The sequence below is a fragment of the Taudactylus pleione genome, unplaced genomic scaffold (assembly GCF_031769625.1).
Source record: "Taudactylus pleione unplaced genomic scaffold, aTauple2 ptg000070l, whole genome shotgun sequence".
NCBI lineage: Eukaryota > Metazoa > Chordata > Amphibia > Anura > Myobatrachidae > Taudactylus > Taudactylus pleione.
The window spans coordinates 14,026,446-14,045,387 of NW_028284472.1; the positions used below are offsets into that span (position 1 = coordinate 14,026,446).

Here is an 18,942-nt window from a genome sequence, read left to right on the forward strand (position 1 = left end):
GTTCTTTATAATTGTTACAGTCGGGAAGGATGAGGACAGTAGTCTGGCCTGTGAAGACTTTTTGGAAACTGAAGACTGTAAAGTGACTGAAAAATTTGTGGAAAGGGAAACTACTGTAGCTGCTGAAAGCTTCTTGGAAAGCGAAGAATCTGTAGTTGACGAAGACACCATGGAGAGCAAACAGTTTGCAGCTGATGAATTCACACTGGATATCACAGGGACTATAGCCTGCAAAAAGTCTCTGGAGAAGGAAGAGGCTCTAGCAGACGTAGACTCCCTGGAAAGCAAAGAAGCTTCAGCTAGTAAAAACCCCCTGGAAAGCAATGAAGCGGTAGTTGAGGAAGGCACCCAGGAGAGCCATGAGGCTGTAGCTGGTGAAGACACCCTGGGGTACGAAGCAGCTATATTTGGTAAAAGCACCCTGCAGAGAGAAGAGGCTGTAGCTGATGAAAGCACCATTGAGAGTAAAGAGGCTGTGGCTGGCCAAGGCGCCCAGGAGAGTAGTGAGGCTGTGGTTGGTGAAGACAGTCTGGAGTACAAAGAGACTGTAACTGACGAAGATATCCTGGAGTACAAAAAGGCTGTAGCTGACGAAGCCAGCTTGGGGTACAAAGAGGCTGTAGCTGGCAAAACCAGCCTGGAGTACAAATCTGCTGTAGCTGAGGAAGCCAGCCTGGAGTACAAAGAGGCTGTTGCTGACGATGATATACTGGAGTACAAAGAGGCTGTTGCTGTCGATGATATACTGGAGTACAAAGTGGCTGTAGCTGACGAAGCCAGCTTGGAGTACAAAGAGGCTGAAGCTGGCAAAACCAGCCTGGAGTACAAATCTGCTGTAGCTGAGGAAACCAGCCTGGAGTACAAAGAGGCTGTTGCTGACGATGATATACTGGAGTACAAAGAGGCTGTTGCTGTCGATGATATACTGGAGTACAAAGAGGCTGAAGCTGAGGAAGCCAGCTTGGGGTACAAAGAGGCTGAAGCTGAGGAAGCCAGCCTGGAGTACAAAGCGGCTGAAGCTGAGGAAGCCAGCCTGGAGTACAAAGAGGCTGTAGCCAACGAAGCCGGTCTGGAGTACAAAAAGCCTGTAGCTGACAAAGATATCCTGGAGTACAAAGAGGCTGTAGCTGACGATGATATCCTGGAGTACAAAGAGGCTGTAGCTGACGATGATATCCTGGAGTACAAAGAGGCTGTAGCTGATGAAGATATCATGGAGTACAAAGAGGCTGTAGCTGCCGAAGATATCCTGGTGTACAAAGAGGTTGTAGCTGACAATATGCTGGAGTACAAAGAGGCTGTAGCTGACGATGATATCCTGGAGTACAAAGAGGCTGTAGCTGACTATGCTATCGTGGAGTACAAAGAGGCTGTAGCTGAGGAAGACATCCTGGTGTACAAAGAGGTTGTAGCTGACAATATCCTGGAGTACAAAGAGGCTGTAGCTGACGATGATATCCTGGAGTACAAAGAGGCTGTAGCTGACGAAGCTAGCCTGGAGTACAAAGAGGCTGTAGTTGATGAAGACATCCTGGAGTTTAAAGTGGATGTAGCTGGCAAAGACATCCAAGCATTTGAAGAGGATGTAGCTGGCATTCGTACCCTGAAAAGCAAAGAAGTACCTGGTGAAGGCATCACTGAAAGCGAAGAGGCTGTAGCTGGCAAAGGTACCCTTGAGAGCGAAGAGGCTGTAGCTGACACATTCACCATCAAGAGTGAAGAGGCTGTAAGTGTTGAAAGCACACATGAGTGCAAAGAAGCTGAAGCTATAGATGCCACCATAGAGAGCGAAGATACTGTAGCTGGCGAAGACATCGTGGAGAGTAAAGAGGCTGAAGCTGGCAAAGGCATCATGAAGAGCGAAGATGCTGTACCTGGCGAAGACATCGTAGAGTGTAAAGAGGCTGATGCTGGCAAAGGCACCCTTGAGAGCGAAGAGGCTGTAGCTGCCGCATGCACCATCAAGAGCAAAGAGGCTGTAAGTGTTGAAAGCACACATGAGGGCAAACAAGCTGAAGCTATAGATGCCACCATAGAGAGCGAAGATACTGTAGCTGGCGAAGACATCGTGGAGAGTAAAGAGGCTGAAGCTGGCAAAGGCATCATGGAGTGCGAAGATGCTGTAGGTGGTGAAGGAAACCTGGAGTACAAAGAGGCTGTAGCTGGTGAAGGTCCCATGGAGAGCGTAGAAACTGTACAAAGAATAGATAAAGAAGTTAACTTTGAAATGGAAGAGGCTGTAGCTAGTTTAGACCTCATTCAACATGAAAAAGCTGTAGCTGATGAAGAGATTTGGGAAAATGAGGCGGCTGTATCGATTGGAAGAATCATGGAAAGCAAATCAGCTGTAGCTAACAAAGACTTTGTGGAAACTGAAGAGGTTAGAAATAGAATTGTGGAGTCTGGAGAAGCTGCCATTAGGGATGAGTTTCTGGCTATAACCAGAGAAAATGTTGCAGAAAGTGAAGACTTTGTGGCTGACAAAGTGGAAGAAGCTAGTGAAAATGTTGTAATTGAGGAGTCCGTAGTTAGTGGAGACGACCTGAAATTTAAGGAGAGATCCGTTATTATAGGTACTATGCAGATCAAGGAGGCTGGAGCTAATGGAAATTATGTAGAAATTAAAGATGCTAATGAACATGTCATGGAAAGTAAAGAGGCTGTAGTCAACGAAGATGCAGGGGAAAGTAAAGAGGCTGTAGCTAACGGAGGTGCCGAGGAAAGTAAAGAGGCTGTAGCTAACGGAGGTGCCGAGGAAAGTAAAGAGGCTGTAGCTAACGGAGGTGCCGAGGAAACTAAAAAGGCTGTAGCTAACGAAGATGCAGGGGAAAGTAAAGAGGCTGTAGCCAACGAAAGTACCGAGGAAAGTAAGGAGGCTGTATCTAACAAAGGTGCCAAGGAAAGTAAAGAGGCTGTAGTTAACGAAGGTACCAAGGAAAGTAAAGAGGCTGTAGCTAACGAAGATGCAGCGGAAAGTAAAGAGGCTGTAGCTAACGAAGGTACAGAGGAAAGTAAAGAGGCTGTAGCTAACGAAGGTGCAGAGGAAAGTAAAGAGGCTGTAGCTAATGAGGGAATCGAGGAAAGTAAAGAGGCTGTAGCTAATGAAGGAGCCATGGAAAGTATCTCCAAGCTGCTCGATGTACAACAGGCGTCAGAACAAGGTACTTGTACATGAGACGGTTACTACAGATTTTTTTGTGCTTGTCAATAATTAAAAGCTGAATTTGCCTTTTCCCTTCTCCTGCCAAACATATTCTGCAGATAATCTTCTTTTGTGCTATACGTATTGGTAGTACTATTATTATACTGCCTCCAAAAGTCTTCATGTCAAAGACAGATTTTGTAGCCAAATAGAACATGAAGTAGAATATTTCTATATTTTGGAAAAATGTTTGGTCAGCATAATATGCCTTTCTGCTTATAATATAATAGCGTAATATGCCTTTCTGCTTATAATATAATATAATAGCATAATATGCCTTTCTGCTTATAATATAATAGCGTAATATGCCTTTCTGCTTATAATATAATATAATAGCATAATATGCCTTTCTGCTTATAATATAATATAATAGCATAATATGCCTTTCTGCTTATAATATAATAGCGTAATATGCCTTTCTGCTTATAATATAATAGCATAACATGCCTTTCTGCTTATAATATAATAGCATAATATGCCTTTCTGCTTATAATATAATATAATAGCATAACATGCCTTTCTGCTTATAATATAATATAATAGCATAACATGCCTTTCTGCTAATAATATAATATAATAGCATAACATGCCTTTCTGCTTATAATATAATATAATAGCATAATATGCCTTTCTGCTTATAATATAATATAATAGCATAATATGCCTTTCTGCTTATAATATAATAGCATAATATGCCTTTCTGCTTATAATATAATATAATAGCATAACATGCCTTTCTGCTTATAATATAATATAATAGCATAACATGCCTTTCTGCTAATAATATAATATAATAGCATAACATGCCTTTCTGCTTATAATATAATATAATAGCATAACATGCTTTTCTGCTTATAATATAATATAATAGCATAACATGCCTTTCTGCTTATAATATAATATAATAGCATAATATCATAACATGCTTTTCTGCTTATAATATAATATAATAGCATAACATGCCTTTCTGCTTATAATATAATATAATAGCATAATATGCCTTTCTGCTTATAATATAATATAATAGCATAACATGCCTTTCTGCTTATAATATAATATAATAGCATAATATGCCTTTCTGCTTATAATATAATATAATAGCATAACATGCTTTTCTGCTTATAATATAATATAATAGCATAACATGCCTTTCTGCTTATAATATAATATAATAGCATAATATGCCTTTCTGCTTATAATATAATAGCATAATATGCCTTTCTGCTTATAATATAATAGCATAATATGCCTTTCTGCTTATAATATAATAGCATAATATGCCTTTCTGCTTATAATATAATAGCATAATATGCCTTTCTGCTTATAATATAATAGCATAACATGCCTTTCTGCTTACAATATAATATAATAGCATAATATGCCTTTCTGCTTATAATATAATAGCATAATATGCCTTTCTGCTTATAATATAATAGCGTAATATGCCTTTCTGCTTATAATATAATAGCGTAATATGCCTTTCTGCTTACCCCTTTCCAAGTCCCAGAAGGTCCCACCTCTCCTATTAGTCTAAGCCTAACCCTTCCCATTAAATAGTCCTTGGGAAAGATTACCCAATTTTCTCACGCTGTCCAGTGTGAACCCAGTCACCATCACCTACCCACCATCTCCCCAGATTATTTTATTCATGTTCTATAAATGTTTTTCTGTTAACTCCCAATAAGATGGTTATAAACTCATCTCTGTGACACCCTCTGGGAGCATAGTGTAATGCATGCCCTAATTAGTGACCCCCCACCGATATAGCAGGTGGCTATCTCCAACTGCTACCGTAAAAAGGCAACCTAGTGATGAGACAACTGGGTAGTGCCATCAGTCTGGGAGACCAAATGGGCACTGTTCCTTATTAGGAATGCAGAAATAGGGGCCGTTGCAGAGTTAAATGAAGGTCGGACATAATCGCACCCAAATTGCGTGCATGGAACAAACTCCGTATATTCGCACCGCCCCTATCCATACGCTTGTCTTCATAGCGCTCATCATTATGGGTGCGCCCTTGCACCTGCTATGTACTTGGTGCACAAGAGACCTGTCTGCAAATCTGCTTGGGCTAAATTTTATGCAAACGCTGTATCGGTTACGCCCATTCATCCACAAATGCCACCGAGTTGTGTAAGGCTCTAAGCTGCCCGGGGGTTGCGTACAGGCGCCTCTGGAGCATGCACGGCATGAAAACACGCAAGATCCGTCCTCAAAACTGGCTTTCGTAAAACTCTGCCTCTACCCATGACTTTCCTTACACCCCCTACAGAGTAGATTTGGTCTCCCTATAAAGTACCTGTAGAAAATAGAAGTATTACTAGATTTTGCATCTCAGCTGCTCAGTGACCCTTCTCTCTGGTATTGTATCTGCTAGTGCCATGTAGCTTATTTGTTGAGTCTCCTGACAAATGCGTTCTGATACATTGTAGCTCCAGTTGCACCATATAGCCCCCCTCTGCGCGCCAGGGTCTTTGTGACTCGGCTGTGCAGAGCGTCTTATTAGCTCCAAATGTGCCTTTTTATTTGCACTACTAAAGTAACCAGAAGCGACATTACGACACTGCTATTGTACACTGACTACTGGGGCTTGTGGTACATACGTGTGCAATGGAGTCTCAGATCTAGAAAGGAGTATAGGGCAGTGGTTCCCAAACTGTGAGCCTGGGCACTCAGGGGTGCCTCGGGACACTTGTAGGGGTGCCTCAGGTTGGAGGTCCAGCATCAAGGCAAATTATTTATGGTCAATGTAATGTAAATATGTGGACAGGCAGAAGCGCAAACCTGTTCACCACCACATAGCTGACCCTAAGGGGTAAGTTTACTAAGAATCGAGAGAGGTCGCTTTTAGTTCTTTTTAATCTCGATTTGCATCCCCGAATCTCGGGTGATTTTCCCGTTTTTCTTCTCGCAAGAACCAGGACAGGCTGACAAGTCCGGAGCTGGTTAGTCTTTTTGGTGGGGACCTCACGTAATTTTTTAAAAATAATTACAAATATTTTAACAAGTTAAAAAAAGAAACATACACAAAACACAATGATTTATGTATGTTTCAGCCAAACTCGCAGCTCTGGAGGTGAGTGTTTAAAACGTCAATTTGGCAGGGAGTTTGCACACACCTCACCCGAGATTGTCATCCCGATTCTTGGTAAATTTGCGAGCTGTGGGCCTGATTCAGACCCGGACGTTATGCTGCGCTCTCTCGCATTGAGCGATTTTTTGCAAACTGCGCATAAATCTCAGTGGGCGAACCGGTCTGTGCGATGGGAAAGTGCTCGCTTGTAGACCGCAGTCGGGCTGCTATTTTGAGTGACAGATAGCGCCGTGTGTGGGTGGTAACAGGGGAAGGTGCTTGTAAACAGGGTTGTGGATGTGCGAACGCAGGCGTGCCCGACCGTCAGAACGGCGTTTAATGGGTGTGCATAATTAGCAAAGTGCGTCATTACACACGAAACTGGGTTGCATTTTAGCCTGAACTGCTCGCAATGTTGTGGTGGGAAAAGGCTACTACAAGCGCTGCGAGCAGCTCCGATAGCTCCCTATGTTCCCGATTAATCCTTCACCTGCCAGAGATGACGTGTGTTGCGAGTGGCAAAGGGGCGTCTTTATACATGTGCGAGCGCATAGTGCGGCCGCTCGCTATTACATAGTGGGCGGCTTTACGCGACGCAGTGCGATGACAAGATTGAAATATCCGGCCCCTTTTAGCCAGCGAGCAGCCGCAAATAGCGTCCGGGTCTGAATCAGGCCCAGTATCTTTTAGGTGAAAAGTACTTCAGAGTTTGGCCGATGGTGAGAAGATTCGAGTTTGCTAGCTCTCCCGAATTTTGCGAGTGAGATGAGAGAAATCTCTCTGTATCTCACCCACCTTTGCCTTTAGTAAATTTGCAATTTGAAAAACATGCCTCATCTCACTCGAGATTGCAATCTCACCCAAACTCAATTCTTAGTAAATTTACCCCTAAGAATAGCAGGTAATCACAATTTACTTAACTTTACTACTACTTCACTACATTTTTTTTTTTTTCTGAATTTCTCAAACTTTTGGCTTAAGGGTGCCGTGAAAACAATGCTGATACTCTAGGGTGCCGTGATTTAATAAAGTTTGGGAACCACTGGTCTAGGTGTGTAAAAATGGTTCAGATGGGAGTGAATGTGGCTGTTCTTCCCACTACGTTATGCTGCGACTTAGTACTTGTGATATATCAATTCCTGTGCGAGAAAAGGTGCAGCCTAGTGTCCGTGTGATGCAACTAGCAAAATTAGAAAAAAGATTCTCTGATTCTGTCGCTCCAGCCACCTCGCTCCATATGGCATGGGGCGCAATATGCCATACATCTCTGCTTGTAATTGGATGTGACATAACGCTTCACATGCCTGCACTGATTAATTTGATATGCAACACTTGTATATCTGTGTGCGTCTGAGCCTGTATGACGTACAACGTAACTTGGCGTGAAAAAAAATCCGGTGGCTGCATCATATACAGACTCAGACAAAGTCGCGTACAGATATACAAGCGTCCTATATCAAATTAATCAGCGCAGTCTAGTAAAGAAAGAGGTTTTTCGCATCCGATTTCCGGTAGAAATACCGCAAACCGAGTCGCACCGGACCTGACATGCTGCGAATCGCTGTTTGGCGTGACTGCAGCAATAGCGTAGGAGAACACATCTGTAGGTAGCGAGTTCTGTGCAGCAATGTGATTTTGCCAATTTTGGCCGTGGATTTAAAGCAGCGATAATTTAAAAGGCAAAACTAGGCTGCAAACTATTCCATATACACCTTTTATATTTTTCACCAAGGAGCAAAGACGATCATTAGGGTTTCAGTATCTCGCCCTTGAGGCCGGGGTTAGCCATGTCTGTGACTATTATGACTTTATAAACTTTTCATAAACAGCGATATTTATACAGAGATTCTAAGCTCCACTAAGCGTATCGTAAAGCATATACCTCCTAAGTGATCAGTGTCTCAATGAGTGCCAGTATTGAAAGTAATCAGGCGACAACGAGATAGGTGCTCTGTGATACCTGTCTGCGCCATCAGTCACCCGTGCGTTATTCCTGCTGCACTTCTCCGAGTGCGCAACTCGCTAGAGTTAAGGGGAGCACTAACTATTTCCTATGCTTATATCATACATGATATATACGAGTATATACTTCTTTCACTGTAATTTCCATTTTTGTTCTATAGAGCATGAAGTACGTGAGGACCAGTTGCAAGAGGTGTGCAGGGGCCGTCACCGGAAGACTTCTGACAGTCATGGTACAGAGCATGCTGCCTCGCTCATTACTACTAATTACACTTTCTACTCTTTCGTTTCCTTTCTATTTCTTTGCTATCCTGTTCTTCTTATAGATTTGTGTTGTCCATATACAGACGACCTCTCAGGATTCGTTGAACAGTAAGAGGTTCTGGTCTGTCCCCTGACTCAATGACTTTATGCACTATGGAGCATCAGCTGTCTGGCTTACACACGCTCACACACACGCTCACACACACACACACTCCCTCTGTGTTCTCCACCGTAGCAGAATTCGGTACCTCTCCATGCAATTCATAGGTGAAAAGTCTCTCTAGCCTACCTTTGTCCACATTCAGTAAATGCTTGTGTGATGATACAGTGTGGTCTCCTGTGTATAGATGTAGAGGTCACAGCCTCCGACATGCCAGACTATGCAGAGCATCCCCTCCACAGCACAGAGGAGCAGCAGACTCTCTGCCATTCAGAAACGATTGATCTGGACCGTCTTGAAAATAAAGGTGAGCTATGGATACAGCGACCGTAACACTGTAGAGATCAGTGTTGAAATGACCAAGGTTTTATACACCCCAAAATAAGGTCAACAATTAGCCCCCTATAATCTTATGGATCATCAATAATCTCTATTCTTTAGATGCATCATAACATTATAGTTACAGAATGTATTCTTATGTACACTTAGGGGTAAATTTATTAAAGTGAGAGTTTTTAGAAGTGGCGATGTTGTCTATAGCAGCCAATCAGATTCTAACTATTATCTTCTAGAAGGTGCTAGTTAAATGTTAAGTAGAATCTGATTGGTTGCTATGGGCAACATCTCCACTTCTAAAAACTCTCACTTTAGTAAATATACCCCCCATAGTGTGCACTCTGTGTTGAACAGGGGGAAGGGCACCGCCTGGGAGAAGGGGCAGTGTTCTGCTCGTGCCGAAGGCCGCTCTCCCGAAATGGGGTTGCTCGGCTGCACCCAACCACTTCCCTCACTATGAATACACTACTGCCCGTGGGTGGGGCTGCAGCATTCTGTCATTTTAAAATTACTGTATGTGGCATAAGGGTGGGCGCCAAATATTGCCTTGCTCCGGGTGACAAAAGTCCTAGTTTCGGACCTGGGGAGGGGGTATTGGGGAGACACAACTTAATAGATGTTATATAGTTTGTTGGCTTGATTTGTGTGTTTTTTATTTTTATTGATCGCATATTAACAGGTCTAAGTGCATAGCAGGCAACATTTGCAGGTGGTAACAAAGTTCACCTTTGCCCCAGGTTATTTGCTTGGCAAATTTTTTAAGCCATATACCACAGAAAACATTAAGGGTGTAGGGGTTTTATAATACCCAGATCTCCCACATTTGGGCACCTAGGGACTCTTGAAAGAAGGTAGCCCCCTATTTCAGTTGTTATCACCGGACTGTAACACCCGGCACTACAGAGAGCCATAATAAAATTCAGACGTCCCTTCATTTTTTTGCAGTAGGTTGTCTAGTGTTCCTAATATAATGCCTTGTTGGGTTACCATATTTTCTCTTTCATCCAAACGGGTACACTGGAACCACGTGGAATAGAGTGCAGTGCAGGAGTTTTGCCACTTAAAAACTTTCCTCCAAAAAGTTCGAGCTCTTTCCTTAGTATGCTCCAGAAGTACCCCCAATAGCTTCAGTTTTTCAGGACAATGAGTGTTCATCTTCCAAGCCTTCAGAAGAGCAATGGGCATGATGGGTGAGCAACGCACCCGGGATATCCTCTCTGCTTCTCTTATAGGTCCAGTGATTCGATTCCATCACAGGTGCCGGGAACTCTCTCCTAGATATTTTCTCTGGTCTTCCTAGAGTCACCGCATTCTTTGGCCAGTTTTTCCAGTCTTTACTCAGATCTCACCTGGCTGCAGAATCCAGGCTTCTTTTTTTACCCATTTTGAACCTGAAATATTTTAAACGTTCAGACTGCAGGTAGCCAGGTTCACCGTGGGGTCCTTGAAGTTCGTCTTCTTCAGCATGAACCAGTGGGAGCTTTAGGTGTCCCTGCACATCACTGTTGTGTTCTTAGATTTGCAGTTCAGTTTCATGACTTTCAATTCCCAGCTCTGTTTTAACAGCGGTAAAATGAGTTTGCGTTATCTACAACCCCCTCTTTCCTATCATGTGGCCCCTTAGTACTTATTGTCTAAACAACTGCCAATCGTGCCCTGCGATACGGAAAACATTGTTCCGTATATGGCAGGGGTTCCCAACCACGGTCCTCAAGGCACACTAACAGTCCTGGTTTTAGGGATAGCCATACTTGAGCACAAGTGACTTAATTAGTACCTCAGTTATTTTGATTTAACCATCTGTGCACAATCATGGATATCACTAAAACCAGGACTGTTGGTGTGCCTTGAGGACCGAGGTTGGGAATCACTGGTATATGGACTGGAGGACGTTACGAGTCCTACCACCCTCATAATGACAACGGCAAAAGTGGGGATACCCTCCTCCAAAGGATGCGGCCCCTTAGCGACTATTGCCTGTGCTGTGTAAAAACAAAGTTGTCCATCGTTGGGGAGAGGGCTCATTGTGCCCAATCTCTCCCATACTGACATGCAGACATGTGGTGTCGCCCTTTGTGTAAAAGAAGGCAATCTCCCTTAGTAGTTACTGGCTGGCAATCACCAGACAATGACTAAAGCACAACACAAAAAATAAAATTTTCCACAAATGGGGAGGGTGATCTAAAGCCCTGATCTCGTGTCAAATAAAAAGAGTCACCTCATTAATGTAGTAGGTTTTCTAGTTGAAAAAATGGTATGTCTGGCTGCGGTGTGTGTATATATATATATGTATATATATATATATAGTGTGTGTGTGTGTATATATATATATATATATATATATATATATATATAATACACTGTATCTGCATCGGCTCGGCACTCCTCATTCCAATGTATAACATGCCTCTGTGCCCTCCTTAATGGAAACAATAATAGACGAATGCGGCGGCACTAGAGGACTTAATCCAATTTTATGGCAAGTTTGAACCAACGTTGGTTGAAACTTGCCATTAAATAGGATTAAGGACCTCATTCAAAGGCGGTCGTTAGTTGCAAGCGGTCGCACTGAATCAGGGCGGCCGCTTGCCTTCTAAACGACCGCCTCTTTGTCGATCGTTAAGCTGTGGGTTACAACCCACAGCTTAACGACCGACCAGGTTGATGGTTGACCATCGGGGCTTACGACCAGACCCTAAGGTTGGGTCATGACACCCGTAAGCCCCAGGGAGCTTTCTGCTCTGATGGAGCAGGAAGCTCCCCACTGACATCACTGATGGTGTCAGTGCGGCCGCCACCAAACGGTAGGCGTTCGTTAAGGAACGCCTCCGTTTTGGAAACCACCCCCCCCCCCCCCCCCAGCCCGCCTACCAAATGGGGCGAGCTGTCGATCGACATCGACAGCCGCCCCTTTGGTAGCGAGATCCGGAGCATCAGAGTTTATCTGTCGCTCCGGGGCTTGCGCAGTGCAGCCGCTGCGCGTGCGCAGGACTAACCATCGAGTCGGTTACGAGCGCATCGGCGCTTGCGACCGACTCTGAGTAAGGTCCTAAGTCCTCTAGTGCCGCCTCATTCGTCTATTAGATAGATAGATATATATATCTATATCGTCTGCGATGGATCGTAGCGGCCATCGTATACTGTGCACCCTGAAAACCACCCAATATATCGTACGATTAATTGGTGGTCGCATCTTCCCATCGGATGTGCTGCACATCCGATTGGAGGATACCACGGGCAATGTGGTATAGTTTACATTAGACATGTAACGATAGATTGCACCATCATACAGCGGATCATGCAATATGTACGGTGATACGATATACATTGTTACATTGCAACGCTGGGTTGTCAGGATTTACTTTAAGTTTACTTTCTTGAACTTTCAATAACAAAACCCTTTTCTACTTCAGGGTCCATAGGGTATCCACACGATACCTTGGGGTATAGGTGTGACGTCAGTCGCAGGGCACCAAAGAGTTAAGCTTTCAGCCTCCCAGGATGCACTAGGTCCCCCTCCTATACCCCGCCCCCGGGCCAAGGCACCTCAGTTTAGTTTGGTGCCCGGCCGGAGTCGGGTGCACCTGTTGGAGTGGGGGCTAGAAGAGCCCCTGAAGCTTATTCTTCATGCAGCTGTGGCTGCACAACTGGATGAACAGCATGGACAGTCAGTCCTGACGTCCATGCTGTCTTCCCTACACCCCGCCGGTACCAGAACGCCGGTACTGATCCGGGGATGCTGGTGGGCGTCTGGGGTCACAGCTAGCGGTGACCCCAGATGCTCCGGACCATGGCCGGATTCAAGGGGGACAGAGGTAAGCAGCGGGGTCCCGCGGTGGGTCCCCGCTGATCACATGGTCCTAAGTCCCCAGGCAGGGGGCTCCCTGGGGACTGGCTGCAGCGTGGAGCCAGGCGACCAACCTGCGCTTCCACTACCCCCTGGGACAGCGGACCGCAGCAGAGCGGTAGCGCTGCGGTGTCCCAGGGGTTAAATGCATGCCAGGGGAGCGCGCCTTCCCTGTCTCACAGCCGGCGCCTCCCCCGCTGCACACAGCCCTCTCTGCATGCTGCCGACTGGTCCTGTGGCAGCGCTCCTCCCCCAGGCCAGCCTCCTCTCTGCTCCTCGGCGGCCATCTTCTCCAGAACGCATGGTGAACGCTGCTGGAAGCGCTGGACGGAAGCATCGTGGTCTGGGTCCCCCCGCATACCTCTCCTCCGCTGTGGTCAGGTCTGTGTATGCAGCGCTGTGTCCTACCAGGCCCTGTGTCTGTGTAGTTGAGTGATCAGCGCTGTTAGTGCAGGAATTGTTATTTTTCTGCATTGTATGTGACTGTGCTAGCGCTGCTGCCTGTAATCTTTTCTTCTACTAAACTGTCAGCTTTATTACTGTCCCTGTTCTTTCTGCTAAAGCCCTTGCGGTGCGGTGCTGCAGGGTGGTCTCTCGCCTATTTAATACTTAATTGGTGAGAGAGGTCACATACGTGGTGCCATCATGTCTGAAAGTGATTTTCCCCTCCGGCTACAGTGTACCACGTGCAAAGTACCGTTAGCGGAGGGGGAGGGTAGCGCGGAGGGCCTTTGCCGGCAGTGTTTGTCCATGGCGCGGCCTATTACGGTTACAGCACCGGTACAGGAGCCGCCCTGGGCTTGTTTCGCTCAGGCGTTAACAGCTTTAGTGGGCCAGTTAGCTCCGCAGCCTGCGTTTACTCCGATGGGTTTGTCCCAGCAGTCTGTGGTGTCGTCACCCATGCAGGGGTTCCCACGACAATTGGTGGTACCCCACAGTCTCCCTATTTCCCCGCTCCCGGGTTCTCAGGAGCCAGCGTGGGTTAACTCCCTGACGAGTTCTGTACAGCACTTGTCGGATGTGTTGCAAGGGGAGTCTGTGATGCGGTCTCATAAAAGGCCGGTGGCGTCTCTGTCCGCTCCTTATGAGGATGACGAAGGGACGTCTGATGATGGGGAGATTCTAGATCCTTACGATCAGGAACCTCTCCATACTAAGGACGCTGATGCTAAGTCCAAAGTATATATTCCTGGACTTATTCGGGCGGTCCGCACAGCCTTGGTGATTGAGGACGAAGTTCCCCCAGCGGCTAAATCTAAGTATGCCTTTTTCAAAGATGTGAAGGGCGATGCCACAGTCTTTCCTCTTTCGGGTCAGTTGGTGGACCATTTAGAGGAGGCGTGGAAACAACCTGGCAAAAGATACCAGCCGCAGAGACGCCTGGCGGTGGCTTATCCGTTCGCGGATAATTATTTTGCGAAGTGGGAATCCCCTCCACAGGTGGATTCTCACGTGACCCGTCTTGTCCGTAGTGCCACATTGCCGATGCCATCCATGTCCTCCCTTAAGGATGCTACGGACCGCAAGGTAGAAATCTGCCTGAAGTCCGCTTATTCCCTTGCAGGGGGGGCAGCACGGCCGGCTATGGCCATTTGCTGGGTTGCCAGAGCGATGGAGCGCTGGGCGGATTCATTAGAGGCTTCTTTTGAATCCGACTGTCCGGCCGATCAGGCGGAGTTGATTGGCAATCTCCGTGATTCGGCCACCTACATCAACGAGGCGGCTCTAGACATTAGTACTCTGGTGTCTAGAATTTCTTCAGCAGCGGTAGCTGCTCGTCGCACCTTGTGGCTGCGATCCTGGAAGGCGGACGCAGATTCCAAGAAAGGTCTGGAAGCGTTGCCGTTTACCAGAGAAGTTCTCTTCGGTCCGGATCTGGATAAGATTGTGGCCACGCTGGCGGCAGCCAAATCTGCCTGTCTCCCGTCGGCCGCTGCTCCTTCTGGTTCGGGACCATCGTCCTTTCGGTCATCTAGGGCCCAGGGCAGGCCCAAACCACAGTCGTTTCCTCGACAGGCTGGCCCTAAGAAATCGGTCAAGCCCCGGAAGCAGGCATGGAGTACCAGACGTCCGGCCCCCAAGCCAGATGACAAGCCTGCGGCCTGACGGTCCGGGCCTCCCTTTGGGGGATCCCAGGGTGGGAGGCCGCCTGCTACAGTTCGCCCAGTGTTGGTCGACCACTACGACAGACACTTGGGTTCTGGAGGTGGTTTCCCACGGATACGCCCTCTCCTTCCGGCACAGACCCCCGGCTCGCTTCTTCACCACGGGTCTCCCATCAGACCGGAACAAGGCTACGGAGCTGCGGAAGGTATTGCACACTATGCTCCAGGCTGGAGTTATAGTGGCGGTTCCATTCTCCCAGAGGGGCCAGGGTTTCTATTCAAATCTATTTTTGGTACAGAAACCCAATAGGTCATATCGTCCGATTCTCAACCTCAAAGCACTCAACAAGTCTTTGCGGGTCCCGAAGTTTCGGATGGAGACCCTACGGTCCATCATTCTGGCGCTGGAACCTGGGGACTACTTGGTGTCATTGGACATACAGGACGCTTACCTGCATGTCCCTATTCTTTGGCGCCATCAACAGTTCCTCAGGTTTGCAATCAGCAGCGACCACTTCCAGTTTCGGGCGTTACCTTTTGGCCTGGCAACAGCACCACGTGTTTTCACCAAGGTGATGGCGGTCATGGCGGCTTCTCTGCGGCTGCAGGGAGTCCGCATGTTGCCGTATTTGGACGACCTGTTATTGGTGGCAGGATCTCCAGAGCTCCTGTTACGCCACTTGGACCTGACCATTGCACTGCTGCAACGGCACGGCTGGCTAATCAACTGGCAGAAGTCCACTCTAATCCCGTCTCGGAGGATTCTGCATCTTGGAGCCTTATTGGACTCGGGACAGCAAAGGATCTTCGTGACGGAGGACAAGATCTCTGCTTTACAGTCAAGGGTGCGCAGTTGTCTGCACAGCCGCCGGGTGTCCTTACACTCGGCGATGAGGTTACTGGGCTCCATGGTGTCGGTGTTCGACATGGTGGAATACGCCCAGTTTCACTCCAGACCTCTGCAGCACCTGATCCTGTCCAAGTGGAACGGGCTGACTCAGTCTCTGAAGTCCCAGACGATTGTGCTCACCCAGGAGGTTCGCCTGTCCCTTACGTGGTGGTTACAGACGACCCACCTCAACAAGGGACGTCCGTTCTGGGTTCCAAATTGGGTCCTGTTGACAACGGACGCCAGTCTTCGGGGCTGGGGAGCAGTTTCGGGTCCACACTTGTTCCAGGGCAGGTGGACGCCGACAGAAGCGGAGCTTCCAATAAATATCTTGGAACTCCGTGCGGTCTTCAATGCTCTCCAGCAGGCACAGCGGTTTCTCCAGGGTCGCCCGGTGCAGGTCCAGTCGGACAACGCTACCACCGTGGCCTACATAAACAGGCAAGGAGGAACTCGCAGTCGGGCGGCTCTCGTAGAGCTCTCTCGGATCCTGGTTTGGGCGGAGCGCAATCTTCCGGCCATATCAGCGGTCTTCATCCCGGGAGTGCTCAATTGGGAGGCGGACTTTCTAAGTCGCCAGGACGTTCATCCGGGGGAATGGTCCCTGCACCCGGACGTTTTTCAACTACTGGTGGACAGGTGGGGTCTTCCAGAAATCGACCTCATGGCGTCCCGGCACAACAACAAGTTGCCGGTGTACGGGTCTCGCACAAGAGACGAAGGGGCGTCTCTGGTGGATGCTCTGTCCGTCCGGTGGACGTTCCGGTTCGCATACCTGTTCCCTCCGGTCTCCCTTCTTCCACGGGTAATCCGGAAATTCAAACAGGAAGGAGGGACGCTCCTGTTGATAGCTCCCGCGTGGCCCAGACGGCACTGGTTCTCAGACCTTCAGGGTCTGTCCGTGGACATTCCTCTGCGGTTGCCGCTACGACCGGACCTTCTGTCTCAGGGTCCTTGCCTTCACCCGGACCTGACTCGGCTGTCTTTGACGGCGTGGCTGTTGAGACGGCCATGCTGAGGTCCTGGGGGTTTTCCAGCTCTGTGGTGCGTACCATGTTGCGAGCTCGGAAACCGTCTTCCGCGAGGATATACCATCGCGTGTGGCATACGTTCTTCCAGTGGTGTCGACCGAGAGGTTATGCACCGCGGGAGTTTCGTCTGTCTCGGATTCTCGCCTTCCTGCAAGCGGGACTAGATCATGGGCTTCGCCTTGCTTCTTTGAAGGTACAGGTTTCGGCCCTATCTGTCTGGTTTCACCGTAGGATTGCTACAATCCCGGATGTGCGCACCTTTATGCAGGGTGTTCTCCGCATTCAGCCGCCCTTTGTTCCACCTGTGGCGCCTTGGGATTTGGCTGTGGTCCTGAGGGCTCTCCAAGGACCGCCGTTTGAACCACTGGGCTCAGTGGATCTTAAATGGCTAACAGCTAAGACTGTTTTCCTTCTGGCCATTGCTTCGGCCAGACGCGTTTCTGAGTTAGGGGCTCTTTCTTGTAGACCCCCTTTCTTGGTTTTTTATGGGAACAGGGCAGTGCTCCGCACTCGGCCCGAGTTTCTTCCCAAAGTTGTTTCCCAGTTTCATATTAACGAGGAAATAGTTGTTCCGGCCTTTAACTCACCGGGTCTTTCCGTGGGTGAGGCCTCTTTGGATGTTGTGCGGGCCTTAAGGACTTATGTTGACCGCACTTCTTCGTTTAGGAAGTTGGACGCTTTGTTTGTCCTCTTTGGCTTCCGTAAAAAGGGTTGGCCTGCTTCAAAGCGAACTTTGGCAGCCTGGATCCGTATGGCTATTTCTGAAGCTTATCTTCATGAAGGCCTACCGGTCCCTCCTTCTCTGAAGGCTCATTCCACTAGGTCTGTGGGTCCTTCGTGGGCAGCTCGACGTGGTGCCTCGGCAGTTCAGATCTGCAAGGCTGCTACGTGGTCTTCTGTCCATACCTTCGTGAGGTATTACAGGTTTGACACCTTCGCCTCTCAGGATGCTTCCTTCGGGCGGCGGATTCTCCTTTCTGCACAGGAGCGTCCCCACCCTTAAAGGATACTGCTTTGGGACATCCCCAAGGTATCCTGTGGATACCCTATGGACCCTGAAGTAGAAAATATGAGATATGGTAAGAACTTACCCTTGTTATCTCTATTTCTACGAAGTCCATAGGGTTCCACAGGACTCCCGCCCTGTCGCACCTGTGCTGCAGATGGGCTTTGCTCTGGTCACCGGTTTTCCGTCTCCCTCTGGTGAGAATGTGATTCTTGTATGTGTCCAGATCTTTGTTCTCTCTCTTCCTTCTCCTCCTCCGGCCTATGGCTTGGTAACTAACTGAGGTGCCTTGGCCCGGGGGCGGGGTATAGGAGGGGGACCTAGTGCATCCTGGGAGGCTGAAAGCTTAACTCTTTGGTGCCCTGCGACTGACGTCACACCTATACCCCAAGGTATCCTGTGGAACCCTATGGACTTCGTAGAAATAGAGATAACAAGGGTAAGTTCTTACCATATCTCATATTTTTTGCCCATTTTGGTTGGATTTTATCTGACGTGTTATATGCAGCAAAAAGACTAATGGTATTTGCTGAAAATAAAAAGTCTTATGATAGAAAAAGATATAAGCAAGAAATAATTTGTATGGGTATCGCATACAAAAGTTATCATCCTCAAACCCCTCTGCGATGGTTTTCAGAAGTCATACATCTATTATTTTTTTTAATGTTTTTCTTCTGCCCCACACTTGACTATCTAAGCTGCCTTTATATGTAGGTTAGTGTTTAAAATAATTCATATAATAATTCATATTGTTGACACACTCGAAAATAAATGCTGAAATTATTCATTATGAATGCTTCAGAATATAAACACAGGTATGGCTATTTATGAATTATGAAAAGTGCATCAGACTGCTAAAATCAGAAATGTTGGGGGTGTATGTGGATTTTGTTTTGCAGACTTTGTTACTTAAAGCAGGGATTTTTTGTGTGTTTGTGTCTTTTTGCACCACTGTGGCAGGCTATTAGAAGAATCTTGACTTCTCCTTGGTTTGTTTCTTCAGTCTGCTATTACTGATTAATTCTGCAGATTTTTCACATTATATCACTACCATGACACCCACAGTC

At 47.2% G+C, this 18,942-nt stretch overlaps 1 protein-coding gene across 2 annotated transcripts in view; it reads left to right on the plus strand.

Moving 5' to 3' along the window:
• TDRD6 (tudor domain containing 6) overlaps positions 1-18,942 on the plus strand; it is a 109,286-nt gene that overhangs the window by 60,927 nt on the left and 29,417 nt on the right. For both annotated transcript variants that reach the window (XM_088467264.1, XM_088467266.1), the window contains 3 exons: positions 21-3,161; positions 8,399-8,470; positions 8,849-8,968. In XM_088467264.1, coding sequence (XP_088323390.1) covers positions 21-3,161; positions 8,399-8,470; positions 8,849-8,968 — 3,333 coding nt within the window. The remainder of the gene's footprint in view (positions 1-20; positions 3,162-8,398; positions 8,471-8,848; positions 8,969-18,942) is intronic.